Source organism: Heptranchias perlo, chromosome 35 (genome assembly GCF_035084215.1).
Source record: "Heptranchias perlo isolate sHepPer1 chromosome 35, sHepPer1.hap1, whole genome shotgun sequence".
Lineage (NCBI taxonomy): Eukaryota > Metazoa > Chordata > Chondrichthyes > Hexanchiformes > Hexanchidae > Heptranchias > Heptranchias perlo.
This window is the reverse complement of record NC_090359.1, coordinates 11,311,327-11,328,063: the sequence shown is the minus strand read 5'-3', so window position 1 is coordinate 11,328,063 and position 16,737 is coordinate 11,311,327. Positions and strand designations below refer to the sequence as shown.

General features: G+C 42.3%; 2 protein-coding genes and 1 long non-coding RNA gene across 3 annotated transcripts in view; 2 read left to right on the top strand and 1 right to left on the bottom strand.

The window, feature by feature from the left end:
- The window catches only part of LOC137302345 (zona pellucida sperm-binding protein 3-like), a 1,023,493-nt gene that overhangs the window by 386,985 nt on the left and 619,771 nt on the right, over positions 1 to 16,737 (top strand). The window lies entirely within an intron of this gene.
- On the top strand, positions 2,946 to 5,146 carry LOC137302043 (uncharacterized). Its single transcript, XR_010958406.1, has 2 exons — positions 2,946 to 2,977; positions 4,494 to 5,146. It is a non-coding gene; the product is annotated as an uncharacterized lncRNA (long non-coding RNA).
- LOC137302041 (probable G-protein coupled receptor 139) lies at positions 3,864 to 7,650 on the bottom strand. Its single transcript, XM_067971739.1, has 2 exons — positions 7,581 to 7,650; positions 3,864 to 4,771 (listed from the first exon to the last, which is right to left on the bottom strand). Exons 1-2 carry the CDS (start codon positions 7,648 to 7,650, stop codon positions 3,864 to 3,866), a joined length of 978 nt encoding a protein of 325 aa, XP_067827840.1.

Here is a 16,737-nt window from a genome sequence, read left to right as displayed (position 1 = left end):
ACACCCAGATCCCTCTGTACCTCAGAGTTCTGCAATCTCTCTCCATTTAAATAATGTACTGCTTTTGAATTCCTCCTGCCAAGTGGGCAAGTTCACATTCTCCCACATTGGACTCCATCTGTCAAATTTTTGACCACTTACTTAACCTATCTGTATCCTTTTGCAGACCCCTTATGTCCTCTTCACAACTTACTTTCCTATCTGCCTTTGTGTCATCAGCAAATTTAGCAATCATACATTCGGTCCCTTCATCCAAGTCATTGATATAGATTGTAAATAGTTGAGTTCCAAGCACTTATCCCTGTGGCACTCCACTCGTTACACCTTGCCAACCTGAAAATGACCCATTTATGCCTACTCTCTGTTTCCTGTTAGCTAACCAATCCTTTATCCATACTAATATATTACCCCTACACCATGAGCTCTTATTTTGTGTGGTAGCCTTTGATGTGGCACCTTGTCAAAAGCCTTCTGGAAATCAAAGTACACCACATCCACAGGATCCCCTTTATCCACGTTGCTTGTTACTTCCTCAAAGAACTCTAATTAATTAGTCAAACACGATTTCCCTTTCACAAAGCCGTATTAACTCTGCCTGATTGCATTGAGATTGTCTAAGTGCCCTGCTACAACCTCCTTAATAACAAATTCTAACATTTTCCCTAAGATAGATGTTAAGCTAACTGGCCTGTAGTTTCCTGCTTTCTGTCGCCATTCTTTCTTGAACAGAGGAGTTACATTTGCTAATTTCCAATATGATGGGGACTGGAGAAAGGCAGATGTTACTCCTATTGTTAAAAAGGCAGCAAAATTCACCAAGGAAACTACTGACCAGTGAGTTTAACGTCCATTGTGGGTAAAGTTATGGAAATGCTTATTAAAGGTAAGTTCAAGGAGCTTGTGAATAGAAATATAACCTTAAAAGATAGACAATTTGCGTTCATGAAAGGGGAAGTCTTGCCAATCTAGCTCACTAGTTTTCTTTGAATGTGTGGCAAAGGAGTGTGATATTGGTAAGGTAGTGGATGTGGTGTACATGGATTTCAGGAAGGCCTTTGATACAGTTCCTCTCGAAAGTCTGGTACTGAAAACAAAGAATGCGGAAATGAGTGGAAATGTTTTTCAGTGGGTGTGTAATTTGTTCACCGATAGAATCCAGAGGGCAGTGGTGAGGGATTGTCATCAGCGTGCGAGAATGTTACCAGTGGGGTTCCACAGTGATCTGTTTTGGACCTCTTTTGTTTAATATCTTCATAAGTGATCTGGAACTAAGCGTAAATTTACAGATGATGCAAAGCTGATGAAGATGGTAGACTGCAAAACTGAACAGGATAAGCTACAGGAGGATTTAAATACTTGGGCATCGGACAGACAGGTAGCAGATGAAATTTAATGTAGAGGAATGCAAAGTGCTTCACACGGGGACAAAAAAACCCAGGAATGAACTATTGCAACAACAATAAAAACAACGTCCATTTATAGATCACCTTTAACACAATAAAATGCTTCATGTGATGGTTATCAGACAAAATTTGACACCAAGCTACATAATGAGATATTAGGACAGGTGACCAAAAACTTGGTCAAAGAGGTAGGTTTTACGAAGCGTGTTAGATGGGAGGAGAGAGAAGTGGAGAGGTTTAGGGAGGAAGTTCCAGAGTTTAGGGCTGAGACAACTGAAGCCACGGCCACCAATTGTGGTGCAATGGAAATCGGGCTGCACACGAGACCAGAGTTGGATGAACGCAGAGTTCTTGGTGGGCTGTAGGGCTAAAGATAGGAAGGGGCGAGGCCATGGAGGGATTTGAACATAAAGGTGAGAATTTTTAATTTGAGGTGTTGCCGGACCAGGAGCCGATGTAGGACAGTGAGCACAGGGGTGATGAGTGAATGGGAGTTGGTGCGAGTTAGGATATGGGCAGCAGAGTTTTGGATGAGCTCAAAATTACGGAGGGTGGAAGCTGGAAGGACAGCAGTGATAGCATTGGAATAGTGGAGCCCAGATATAACTAAGGCATGGATGAGGATTTAATAGCAGATGAGCTGAGGCAGGGGCGGAGACGGACAATTTTACAGGAGGTGGAAACAGGCGGTCTTGGTGATGGAGAAGATATGTGGTCAGAAGTTCAGCTTAGGGTCAAATAGGACGCCTGGGTTGCTAACAGTCTCGTTCATCCTCAGAGAGTGGCCACGGAGAGAGATGGATTTGGTGGGGAGGAAACGGAGTTTGTGACAGGGACTGAAGATAATGGATTCGGTCTTCCCAATAATTAATTGGAGGAAATTTCTCCTCATCCACTGCTCGATGATGGACAAGCAATATGACAACTCAGAGGCAGTGGAGGGGTGGAGAGAGGTGATGGTGAGGTAGAGCTGTGTGTCATCAGTGTACATGTAGAATCTGATGTCGTGTTTTAGGATGATGTCGGCGAAGGGCAGCATGTAAATGAAGAATAGGAGGGGGCCAAGCGTAGATCACTGGGGGAATCCATTACTTAACTGGAAAGAAAATAATGTCCATGGCAATGAAAAAGATCGGGGGGAGTAGATTGATAATAAATTGAAGCTGTCGCATCAATGCTCGGCGGCAGTGAGGAAAGCAAATCAGATGCTGAGATGCATTTAAAGGTCAATATTGAGCCGAAATAGTTTGGGAATCCTGCTACTGTAAAATTATAGGTGCAATCGCACTTACAATGCTGTGTACAGTTCTGGTCACCACAGTACAAAAAGCATAATGCAGCTATTGAAAGGATAGAGAAGAGAGCAATCAGAATGATTGAGCGGGTGGAGGGATTGAATTATGTTGAGTGATTATGTAAATTGGGCATGTTCTCACTGGAAACGGGAATGTTTAGAGGTGATACTATTGCTGTTTTTAGGTTTCTAAATCGACTGGATAATGTAGACTGTGACAAAATATTTCACCATGTCCAGAAGAGTGGAACCAGAGGAGACGGCCTGCACTTGAAGCCAGGTAAATTCAAAACTAAGCTCCATAAAGAATATTTCAGTGAGCAAGTGGTCACTCTATAGAACAGGTTCCCCAGGGAGGTGGTGAAAGCAGTTCATATTGAATCATTCAAATGCAAATTAGATAGAATCTTACAGAAAATAACATTTCTCATTTCAGTATATGAGTAATTTGAGACATGACATGTGGTAAGTGTCACATGTTTGGGAGGAACAGGTGCCTTTGGGCCTATGGTTCCCAATGCTCTCGATGACTGGGGGATTCCTGGCCTTGTGTCTGGGTCTGTTGTGGATTCATTGATAGAGATTGATCGCTATGATTAGTCAACAACCCCATTGTCGTTGTATCATGTGACTAACCGGATAGTGGAAGGCGAGCTGGATGGACCTTGGTCTTTTTCCATCCAGCAATTCTTATGTTTATGGACACACGAGTGTGGCTGTGGGGCGGTGCCTAGTGAGTGGAGAACAATGGGTGGGCACAGTGTGTGTTGCCATTTCAGAGAGTATACTATCCTCAAAATCCAAACCATTCCCAGGGGGGATATTGAGGTCCCTTCATTAAACAGTTAAACTTGATATCCAACAACAGAACAGAGCTCGGACTCTGTCTCCCACATGAATGTGGAGATACTCGAGGGCCCTCGGGGCTGGTGGGAATGCACCAGGCCTGAGTCAGCACCGACAAGAGAACTGGAAACTAACAGAACAGGAAACAACACTGAATTGTGCAATGATGTAGTTTTCCTTATACTTTCGTAAATTTACAGTGGGAAAGGATCTCAGAGTGAGTGACTGTGTATCTGAGAGGGCAGGCAGTGTGTGAGAGGAACGAGAGGTGTACAGGATGGAATATAAGGAGCAATTGAGGCTGGATTTTACTATTTTCATTATTTAAATAATTTAACAATTAGAGTCAGTGGATATTTCACCATATTCTTTAACTCGTCTCTGAATTTACTCTGGGTCCCTGCATAAATAAACGGGTTTAGGCAGGAACTCAAAAGCTGAAGCATAAATCCGCTTTCCTCCAGAATAAAATTTGAATCATCGAAATTGGAACCTGAGAAATAACTAACGTTCGCAATTCGCACATAGAGGAAAGTTATAAGAAACAACAACCATAACAGGATGAGACTGCCCGAGATACAGAAGAGCAAAACGATGGATTTCCTCCGGTTCTCCATCTCTGGGTCACTCTGATTCTCAACGTTGCTGCGGACCTGGAGTCTTCTGCGGATTCTAATGGCCGCTAAAATGTGTCTGACGGTCTGAGCATTGAGCAATAAAATCACAATGAATGGGAGACAAGGGGTTAAAATGCGGTGAATCCAGTCAAATGCAGCCCATGCGGGTGAGGTGTAAAATATTAACTTGATGTTGCAGAACCAGGGTATGTTGTTAATTGTATACAAAGGTTCATATATAAAATACCAGAATGTATTTTTTAAACAGCTCAGGACACAGACCGTTCCGATAACCACAGCCGCCGTTTTCTCGGTGCAATATTTTGTTTTCAGCTTCTGGCAGCAAATGGCTACAAATCGATCAAAGGTGAACACGACCGTTACCCAGACAGAACTGTCTCTGATTGCATAAATTAACACAAAACTGAGAGAACAGACCGGAGTGATGGACAGGAAACTGAATGGGAAATAAATACCAACAATGCGGTTTAATATCACAGCCGTGATAATGACCAGGAGATCCGTCACCGCCATGGACACCAGGTAGGAAGTGATACATCTGGAGAGACCGCACCTTCCTCGGGACAGGATCACAATCACCGCCAAGTTAGCTGTAAGAGAGAAGGAGAGAGACAGAGCATGTGTACGTGTGTGAGAGAGAACAGGAGCGTTAATGATCCGACTCCCAGCAAAATAATCCAATTGACAGGATTCTGTGTGAAACTTATAGCTTTGACACTTGATCCTGAGTTGAAAACCGATCCTTACCCTCTGGACACCTGTATCTGTGCTAAAATAATCATCCGCATTGAAATCAGACAGGCCAAAGACTTCAGAATGTAAATGAATATAATAAAACATAATGGGAACAAGAAACCCATTAAAACCAATGCGGGAACGTCAAATAGACAAGAAAAGAAACAAATCTTAAAGAATCAGTAAAATGGTTCATAATAAATGCGAAGATTAGGTGACAGGAAAATAAACGTGTTACAGAAGATTTTTTAAGAGAATAAATAATAAAAGAATTGACAATGAAACTGGAAACAACCAATAAAGTACAAAAAACTTGCATTTAAAACCGACCATGTCCTGTCGGAGCCCAAATCGCTCTCATCCGATGAATTCATAGAATCAGAGAAAGTTACTGCACAGAAGGAGGCCATTCGGCCCATCATGTCCGTGACGACTGAAAAAGAGCTATCCAGCTTTATCCCCCTTTCCAGCACTCGGTCTGTAGCCCTGTGGGTTACAGTACTTCAAGTACACATCCAAGGACTTTTTAAATGAGTTGAGGGTTTCTGCCTCTCCCACCCTTTCAGGCACTGAGTTCCAGACTCCCACCACCCTCTGGGTGAAAATAATTTCTCCTCAGCTCCAGTCTAGCCCTTCTACCAATTACCTACAATCCAAGCTGTCGAATTATTCACTGTTGGAAGCACAAACACAGCGCGGTCTAAGTTTGGAGCAAATCCAGATTCATTCATAAAACGGACACTTGTTACATTGTTTATATTTTTGTCAATAATTGGCTGCCCAATAATATCCCTTCAATCAAGTCAGTTATTAAATTCAGTCGGGAATTATTTAATCACTGAATAATCTCAATCGATAAAGAACTTGTTGAAATTATTCCGTGCTGTAAATAATTATCAAAACGAAGACAAGTAAATGAATCATTTAATAAACCCAGTCAGTAATGAATAAATCCAGAGATTAAATTCAACCAGTAGCTTCACGATTATACAGTTACGTCTGTAATTGGTTGAATTATTAATACATCCAATCAGTATTACATATTTTTGATTTAATTTGCTTTAATTAATGAAACCGTAACTATCAGTGAACCATCCTGTATTGGTGCCTGGAATGCTGGCATCAAACGCAGAGAATTTTCACCCTGATGTTGCTGTTTAGCGGATCGCCAGCGGTTCCACTTCTTATTCATCTGTAGAGGCTCCGATATATCTTCAGGGGCAACTTCACAATTAGAGTGGAAATGCCCTGAGTAAAAAGGAATGGTCTCGGTACCCGAGGGTTGAGAGCGTCTGTAGAACCGAACCCCACCACCAGTCAGTCTGCAGCAAGGAACAAAATAATTTCCTACATATCTTATAATAACGTGATAATACCACTCACAACACAACGGCAGCAATACAATATATTCTCTGATATAACAGAGTACACCTTCCACAGTGCAGCACCAATAAACACAACATAACTACATATACACCGGAATAACAGTGGGATAATTCACCCACAGTAATAATGTTCATAACACAATAGAACTACATCTACACGGTGAGAACAGTGTGACAATTCACTTACAATAACACAATAGACCTACATGTACACCGTGATAACAGATGAAAACATTGTCTTCCTTTCAGCCACAAACTCCCTTCCCTCGCCATCGACTCCATCCCTGTTCCTGGCCATTTTCTGAGGCCGAACCAGACTGTTCACAATCTTGGCGTCCTATTTGACTCTGAGTGCAGTTTCGGACCCATATCCTCTCCACCACCAAGGTCACCACCTTCCACCTCCGTAACTACTGGTCTCTGCCCCTGCCTCAGCACATCTGCTGCTGAAACCTTCATCCATGCTGTTGTGACCTCTAAACTCGACTATTCCAATGCTCTCCTGGCTGGCCTCCTGCCTTGCACCCTCCGTAAACTTGAGCGCATCCAAAATTTTGCAGCTGGTATCATAACTCGCAACAAGTCCTGTTCACCCATCACCCCTGGGCTCACTGATCTACATTGGCTCCCTTTCCGACAACACCTCAATTTTAAAATTCTTATCCTTGTACTCAAATACTCAGCCTCGCTCCTCCCAATCTCTGTAGCCTCCTCCAGCCCTACAATCCTCCGAGATCTCTGCACTCCTACAGTAACAGGGCCAATAACACATCAGGTAGTGGTACTGGTAAAGCCGAGAAGCGCACAGTTAAAGGGGAGAAACGATACAGTTAAAGCAGAGAAATGATACCGTTTAAGGAGAGAAATTATACCATTGAAGGGGAGAAATGATACCATTAAAGGGATAAATTACACCGGTAAAGAGCAGAAATGATATAATTAAAGGTGACACATAAAAGGCAGATATTTATACTGTTGAAGGGGAGAAATTACACAGTCACAGGGGAGAAGTGATAGTAAAAGCGGCGAATTTATACATTTAAAGGGGAGAGATTGCACTATTATAGGGGAGAAATATTGGTAAAGGGGAGAAATTATACAGTTAAAGGAGAGAAATTATACTGTTAAAGAGAAGAAATTATACCGGTAAAGTGGAGAAATTATATCATTAAAGGGGAGAAACGATACAATTAAAAGGGAGAAACGATACCAGTAAACTAGAGCAGTGATACAGTTAAACAACGATTTCCATAACTAATAACTAACTACAATACTTTACCTGGAACACTGATAGCTGCAAGGATGGGATAATAAATGGCAAATAACAGTCCTTTAGGTGAACCGTGCATTTCTATCAGAAGCTCTGCTCTACATTCAAGGGTTGACACAGTTATACCTGATGTCAGCCTCCAGGGAGACAATTCGGTGCTTTGGTCTTTTATATTAATTACAGTAATTGATACAAACAGATTAGTGCAGCCGTTGCCAGGCTCGTGTTTTTGTTTTGATGAAATTGGATCTGACACAGCTCTAAAGTGAAATACCGAGAAACCACAGTATGATCCCGATTACATTTCTTCAGAAAAGATAATTAAAAGCTTGACAGGCAGCTGCCATTGGTGAGGGTGAGCCTTGTACACGAGGAAGACCCCGGGTTTAAACACCTCTTAATGCTGAATTAACAGATCTCAGCACAAGGTATAACTGATCAGAGACACTCTCATTCTGCAACCAGAAAACGCAGCCAATTTCTCGATCCTGGCCGTACACCCATTTTAACCCACATCTCTGCGTATTATGTGGACAGGTCCAGTTCCGCACGGTTACATTCAGTGTGCAACGTGCCCAATTCAGCCCGAGCCATGTGCATTAACTCTACCTCCACTACCTGTGTGTGGTCAGGATACTTGTCCGACATCCAATCTTGGATGAGCCCCAATTTCCTCCAGTTTAACATTGCGAAGACTGAAGCCATCGTGTTCAGCCCCGCCACCAACGCGTATCCTCACCACCATTTCTATTCCCCTCCCGGCTACTTTCACAGGCTGTATGGAGCTTTGGTCAGACCCCATCTGGAGTACTGCATTCAGTTTTGGGCACCACATCCTCGGAAGGATATGTTGGCCTTGGAGGTGGTGCAATGCAGATTCACCATAATGATACCCGGGCTGAGAGGGTTAAGTTATGAGGGCAGGTTGCATAAACGTGGCTTGTATTTCGTTGGGTATAGAAGTTTGAGGGGTGATCTAATTGAGGTGTTTAAAATGTTAAAATGATTTGATAGATTAGATTGAGAACCAATTTCCTCTGATGGCGGAATGAAGAACGAGGAGACATAATTTTAAAAACTAGTGCTCAGCCATTCGAACAGATTCGGATGTGACGCCAAATGGTGATCAATGTCTCATTTTTAATAGTCAAATCAAACATGTGAAAGTATCCAATATTATAAAACAGTAATAATAGAGTGAAGTCAATTATCATACAGAGATTAAAACAATATCACACCGTTTGGTCTCTGGGCAGAGTTTGTAATTAAGTTGGCGGTGTAATCCTCTCAAGTCTTCTGACAGTTTCGAAGTCTTTTTACAGCTTGGTCGATCTCTGGACAGAGGTTGTAGTCTTCTGACAGCTGGGTGAACTTCGCTGATTGCTCAGCACCGTCCTCTACCCTGGGCTCAAAAGATGTTGGGTTTTTAAAGCTCCGTGGTAGGAGCCTCACAACATATACGGCGTTCTTATTCATAAAACTCTTCTAGATTTATGAGGTTATTTGACCACAAAATATAATGTTGCCAGCTTGACCCATTCCGTCACAAAATCCTTCTCAAGGAAGTTTTTTTTCAACAGAATTTAAGTGATCAGCTTAACTCATCTTGTCATAAAATCCTCTGCAAAATGGTTTGTCACAGAGGCCAAGTGACCACTGATTGCTCCTCAGACATCGAGCTGCCTGCCCGCATCGTGTTCTTCTCACCATCCCTGCTGCTTTTCCTGAGTCATTGTCCATAGCTGTCTTGCCTTACAATGGAAATGATCAAGGTCAGTTATTATTCAATGGTCCGTATTTGCAATTCAGCAAATCAAAATAACACAACTTGCAAATTAAAGCAGCACAGTTTGCAAAACATGACGGTTCGTAGCGTTAAGAAAAAGATGTCAATTTGTGTCTATCCCCAATATTCTTGCACCATTTCGGAGGGAAATCAGGAATCACTTTTTCACAGGAAGGCTGGTATAAATCTGAAATTTTCTCCCCCAAAAGGCTGTGGATGCTGGGTCAATAGGAGCTTTCACGATTGAGAGCGATAGATTTTTGTTAGGTAAGGGTACCAAGGGATAGAGAGCAAAGGTGAGTAAATAGAGTTGAGGTACAGATCAGCCATGATCTAATTGAATGGCGGAGAAGGCTCGAGGGGCTCAATGCCCTTCCACCTGTTCCTATGAACCAGGCCAAGTGCCCTAATCATCCCTCACTGAGATTCTGACCCTATATCCTCTCCATCACAAAGACCGCCTACCATCTCTGTAACATCGCTAGTCTGCACCCCTACCTCAGCCCATCTGCTGCCGAAACCCTCATCCATTCTTGTCTCACCTTCCAATATGACTATTCCAATGCTCTCCTGGCCGTCCTCCCACCCATTTCCCTCTGGGTGTTTCAGTTCATCCAAAACTCTGTTGCCTGTATTCATTCCTGCACCGTCCCGCTCGACCATCACCCCTGTCCTCGCTGACCTCCTTTGCCTCCTGTTCCTACAAGACCTGAAGTGTAAAAGTCTTATTCTGGTGTCCAATTCCTTCCATGACCTCCACAAGTGCTCATGTAATTTAAATCCCGGTAACTATATTCTGGGATATAAAAGTGCTGTGTTTAAATCTAAGAATCACCTTGGAGATTCTGTGAAAGAAGAAACTGGTCAGGGCGAAACTCCTGAAAGAAAAAAAAAGTCAGAAAATTCCAAGGATCAGTTTTGCCCAATAACTGCTCCCACAGGGATTAGGAATTCCAAAAGAAGGAAGGAACCTGACAGGATATGAAATGTATTTAAAAAGGATTCAAGGGTCCTCAGAGTTGGGATTTTTTCATTTTGTCCACTCGAGGAGTTAGACAACAGACTTTCTCCTGTGAATATAGAGCTGGATTATTGGGTCGTGCTGTGTTTACTTGTTCGTCTTTTGTTAAATACATTTTCTGAGTGGATTTAAATTCATAACGAGGTTTGCAGACGTGATGCTCTTTTCACGTATCGACCGTGAGAGAGATGCTCTGGGACAAACTCTAAACCCATTGACTGCAAGTGATTAACAGACTGGGTTTTGTGTTTAGTGATCCCGGGTGCGTTCCTGATCCCTTCCCTGGATGCCTAGACTGGGAGAGGCACTCTGGAAAGAATGGGGAGCTGGGATTTATCAACGAGCGCCGCCAAAGGTATGAGAACTGAAATAATCCAGAGTACGAAAGTAGAAAAGGTACAAAAATGGAACAGTCGGCAACAGGACATCAATTAGTCTCCTCTAATCATGGAGAAATCAAGCAGTCGACAAACTGTGTGTTTGAAACAAAGCTGATTTATTTGACATTTATACAAAATATTAAAATCCTGCTCAGTTATTAACATCAGCAAGAACAAATCCAAACTGCCAAAATAAATATGGTTCAGTCCTGGATGAAATTAATAGCAGAATCCAACGACTGTAGTCACATGTGAACTCGCTGGTGTTCCAGCAGGTTGGATGATTGAGTGAATCCCTCCTTACACACAGAGTAGGTGAACACCTCCTCCCAGTGTGAGTGCGTTGGTGGTTCAGCAAATCCTTTTTGCTTTTAAAGTTCTTCTCCCAGTCAGACTATCTAGAAGGACTCACCAGTGTGAACACGCTGTATGCAGCTTGGATGACTATGTGAATCTCTACCACACAAGGAACATGTGAACAGCCTCTCTCCAGTGTGAACTCACTGGTGTCTCAGCAAATGGTGTGACAGTGAAACCATTCGCACACACGGAGCAGGTGCCCGGCCTCTCCCCGCTGTGAGTACGTGGGTGTGTCTGTCGATACTTTGTGCTTTTAAAGCTCTTCTCACAGTCAGAACATTTAAAAGGTCACTTCTCAGAGTGCACACATTGGTTGTCAATGAGGCTGGATGAACAAGTGAATCCCTCCCCACACTCAGTGCAGGAGAACAGCCTCTCCCCAGTATGAATCACCTGCTGCGTCCACAGCGTGGATGACTCCATGAATCCCTTCAAACACGTGTGAACGGCCTCTCCCCAGTGTGACTGCGTCAATGAGTTTCCAGCTCAGATGGTTCATTGAATCCCTTCCCACAGTCACCACATTTACACGGTTTCTCCCTGGTGCGGGTGTCCTGGTGTCTATCCAGATTGGATGATCCGCTGAAGCCTCGTCCACACACAGAACACGTTTACGGTTCCTCCCCACTGTGGGTGGTGCGATGTGTTTTCAGGTTGTGTAACGGGTAAAAGCTCTTTCCACAGACAGTGCACTGGAACACTCTCACTCGTGTGTGTGTGTGTCTCGGTGCTTTTCCAGTCACACTGATGTTTGAAATCTTTTCCCACAGACAGATCAGACAAATATTTATCCTTCCATATTCCAAGGACGATGATATTCAGGTCCTGATCAATCGAGTATTGAGGCACGCATTAGGGGAAGAAACAATGTGAAGACTGATCGGGTGGAACCGCCACCCAACTAAAGACACCCAACAAGGCATGTCCTTGCTAGCAATTGACTTCCCATTGTACAGATGCAAATTGGGTAGTACTCAAAGCCTAGGAAAATATACATAAAATAATTAGCTTTGAATTGGTGATTGACAAACGGAGACAGCCAGTCTAGGAAACAAAGATCAGTCAAATACAGGGAAAGTACATGTCACTACACAGTGATCTGTGCAAGATCAAGTTTTGGTGGGAGAAAACTCATACCTAATTGAGGTGAATAAAGACACAAAATCTTTATAAGGAAATGGCTGTTTCAAAGCCAGTTGCCTTTAAGTGGTGTTTGAATGGCAGAGACAAATCAATCCGTGTGTATTAAATAAGTTTCGGTCGGTGTATCCAGGGTATGAGGAAAAGGTAGCATAAAGGGACCACGCTTTGGTTGTGTAAGGGGCTACTGTCTGAAGAGTTCATGCCCGGGTTTGACTGCATCCTACTTATCGCACTGTAACAATGAAATAAAGGCAAGACAAGAAACAAGGTGCCTGCCTATCATTTTACCGATGAATTTAACATCATTTAACTTCAGTGCTACAGTAGTTTGAGGTACTGAATTAGTTTGAGATGCTGTATTAGTTTGTGAAACTATATTATTTTGTAGTGTTGCATTAGTTTGAGGTACTTTATTAGTTTGAGACGCTGTATTAGTTTGAGGTGCTGCTTTACTTTGAGCTGCTGTCTTAGTTTGAGATGCTGTATTATTTTGAGGTACTGCATTCGTTTGAGGTGCTGTATTAATTTGAGATGTTGTATTAGTTTGAGGTGCTGTATCAGTTTGTGGTGCTGGGTTAGTTTGAGGTGCTGTATTAGTTTGTGGTGCTGGGTTAGTTTGAGGTGTTGTATTAGTTTGAGGTGCTGTATCAGTTTGTGGTGCTGGGTTAGTTTGAGGTACTGTATTAGTTTGAGGTGTTGTATTAGTTTGAGGTGCTGCTTTACTTTGAGCTGCTGTCTTAGTTTGAGATGCTGTATTATTTTGAGGTACTGCATTCGTTTCAGGTGCTGTATTAATTTGAGGTGCTGTATTAGTTTGTGGTGCTGCGTTAGTTTGAGGTACTGCATTCGTTTGAGATGCTGCATTAGTTTGAGGTGCTGTATTAGTTTCGTGTGCTGTATGAATTTGAGGTGTTTATTGGCTTGATGTGCCTTGTTTGCAGTATTCTATTCATTTGAGGTGTAGCATTGCTTAGAAGTACTACGTTAGTTTGAGGTAATGTGTTGGTTTAAAGTGGTGTGTTTGTTTATGGTGCAATGTTAGCGTGAGCCAATTGTTTTAAGTTGACGTGCTGTATTAGTTTGATCTGCTGGGTTAGTTTAAAGTGTTTTTTTAATGCTAGGTTAGCTATAGTTGTTGCAGTTTGACGTGCTGCCTATGTCTGATCTTATGCATTAATTTGAACCCTGGCGTTAGTTTGAACAGCAGCATTGATCAGAGCTGTTGCATTAGTTTGAGGTGCTGCATTGATATGACCTATTGAATTAGTTTGAGGTGCTGCATTGTTCTGACCTGTTGCATTAATTTGAGGCGCTGCATTTATCTGAGCTGTTGTATTAGTTTGAGGTGCTGTATTAGTTTGAGGTACTATATTAGTTTGAGGTGTTGTATTACTTTGAGGTACTGTATTAGTTTGAGACGCTGTATTAGTTTGAGGTGCTGTTTTAGATTGAGACGCTGTATTGGTTTGAGATGCTGTATTAGTTTGAGGTGCTGTTTTAGATTGAGGTACTGTATTAGTTTGAGACGCTGTATTAGTTTGAGGTGCTGTTTTAGATTGAGGTGCTGTATTGGTTTGAGATGCTGTATTCGTTTCAGATAGTGTACTAGTGTGTGCTGACATATTCGTTTCAGGTGCTGCATTAGTTTGAGGCGCTGCAGTAGTTTGAGGTGCTGTATTAGTTTAGGGCGCTGTGTTAGCTTGAGGTGCTGTATTAGTTTGCGATGCTGTTTTATTTTAAGGTGCTGTGTTAGTTTGTGGCACAGTATTAGTTTGAGGTGCTATATTAGTTTGAGATGCTCTATTAGTTTGAGGTACTGTATTAATTTGTGATGCTGTGTTAATTTGTGTCAAATGGAGCAAGTGCCAGTGGGGGAATATTTAGGGAACAGTGATCATAAGGTTTAGATCAGTTATAGAAAAGGACAAGGAGCAATCTAGAGTAAAAATACTTAATTGGAGGAGGGCTAATTTCAGTGGGTTGAGAGTGAATCTGGCCTGGGTAAATTGGAATCCAAGATTGGCAGGCAAAACTGTAATCGAACAATGGGCATTCTCTAAAGAGGAGATGGTTCGGGTAAAGTCTAGGTACATTCCCACAAGGGGAAAAGGTAGGACAACCAAAGCCAGAGCTCCCTGGATGACGAAAGAGATAGAGAGTAAGATGAAGCAGAAAAACGGTGCGTATGACAGATATGACGTTGGTAATACAAGTGAGAACTAGGTTGAATATTGAAAGTGTAGAGAAGTGAAAAAGGAAATAAGAGGGGCGAAGAGAGAATATGAGAATAGACTGGTGGCCAACATAAAAGGAAATCCAAAAATCATCTATTGGCATATAAATTGTAAACGGGTAGTAAGAGGAGGAGTGGGGCCGATTATGGACGAAATGCATGGAGGCAGAGGGTATAGCTGAGGTACTAAAGGAGGACTTTGCATCTTTCTTTACCAAGGGAGAAGATGCTGCCAAAGTCACAGTAAAAGGGGAGGGAGTTGAGATACTGGATGGGGTGAAAATTGATAAAGAGGAGGTACTAGAAAGGCTGGGTATGCTTAAAGTAGATAACTCACCCGGTCCGAATGGGATGCATCCTACGTTGCTGAGTGAAGTAAGGGTGGAAATTGCAGAGATGCTGGCCATAATCTTCCAATCCTCCTTAAATATGGGGGTGGTGCCAGAGTCCTGGAGAATTGCAAATGTTACACGCTTGTTCAATTAAGGGTGTAAGGATAAACCCGGCAACTACAGGCAAGTCAGTTTACCCTCGGTGTGGGAAGCTTTTAGCAACGATAATCTGGGACAAAATTCATAGTCACTTGGACAAGTGTGAATTAATAATGGAAAGTCAGCACGGATTTGTTAAAGGCAAATCGTGTTTAACTAACTTGATTGAGATTTTTGATGAGGTAACAGAAAGGATTGACGAGGGGAATGCGGTTGATGTGGTGTATGTGGATTTTCAAAAGTCGTTTTATAAAGTGCCACATAATAGGATTGTCAGCAAAATTGAAGCCCATGGAATAAAAGGAACAGTGGCAGCATGGATACAAAATTGGCTAAGTGACAGGAAATAGAGAGTAGTCGTGAACGGTGTTTCTTTGGACTGGAGGAAGGTATACAGTGGTGTTCTCCAGGGGTCGGTACGAGGACCACTGATTTTTTTGATATATATTAATGACTTAGACTTGGGTGTACAGGGCACTATTTCAAAATTTGTAGATGACACAAAACTTGGAAGTGTAGTAAACAGTGAGGAGGATAGTGATAGATTTCAAGAGGATTTAGGCAGGCTGGTGGAATGGGCGGACACATGGCAGATGAAATTTAATGAAGAGAAGTGCGAAGTGATACATTTTGGCAGGAAGAACGAGGAGAGGCAATATAAACCAAATGGTACAATTCTAAAGGGGGTGCAGGAACAGAGAGACCTGGGGGTATATGTGCACAAATCTTTGAAGGTGGCAGAACAGGTTGAGGAAGCATACGGCACCCTGGGCTTTATAAATAGAGGCATAGATTACAAAAACAAGGAAGTTATGTTGAATCTTCTGGGTGCCGCACTTTGGGGAGGATCTGAAGGCCATAGAGAGGGTACAGAATAGATTTGCTAGAATGGTTCCAGGGATGAGGGACTTCAGTTACGTGGATAGACCAGGTCGAGAAGCAGACGACACAGATTTAAGGTGATTGGCAAAAGAACCAAAGTCGACGTGATGAAAAACTTTTTTACACATCGAGTATTTATGATCTGGAATGCATTGCCTGAAAGGGTGGTCGATGCAGACTTGAGCGGTTCAAAAAGGTGGCTCACCACCACCTTCTCAAGGGCAACAAGGAATGGACAATAAATGCTGGCCTTACCAGTGACGGACATATCCCATGAACGAATAAAAACTAAGTTTCAATCATGGCTTCCGAAACAGAATTGGATAAATACTTGAAAGGAAGAAAATTGCAGGGCTACGAGGAAAGAGCAGGGAATGCGACTAACTGGATTGCTCTTACAAAGACCCAGCACAGGATCGATGGTCCGAATGGCCTCCTTCTGTGCTGTAACGATTCTATGATTCTATGATTCTAATTTGAGATGATATATTCGTTTCAGATATTGTATTAGTTTGAGATGCTGTATTTGTTTGAGATGCTGATATTAGTTTGAGGTCCTGTATCAGTTTGCAATGCTGTATTAGTTTGCGATACTGTATTTGTTTGAGATGCTGATATTAGTTTCAGGTACTGTATCAGTTTGAGGTACTGTATCAGTTTGAGGTGCTGTATTAGTTTGAGCTACTGTATTAATTTGAGGTGCTGTAGTAGTTTGTGATGATATATTAGTTTGAGATGCTGTATTAGACTGATGTACTGTATTAATGTGAGATGCTGTGTTAGATTGAGGTACTGTATTAGTGTGAGATGCTGTGTTAGATTGAGGTACTGTATCAGTTTGAGGTGCTGTATTAGATTGAGGTATTGTAT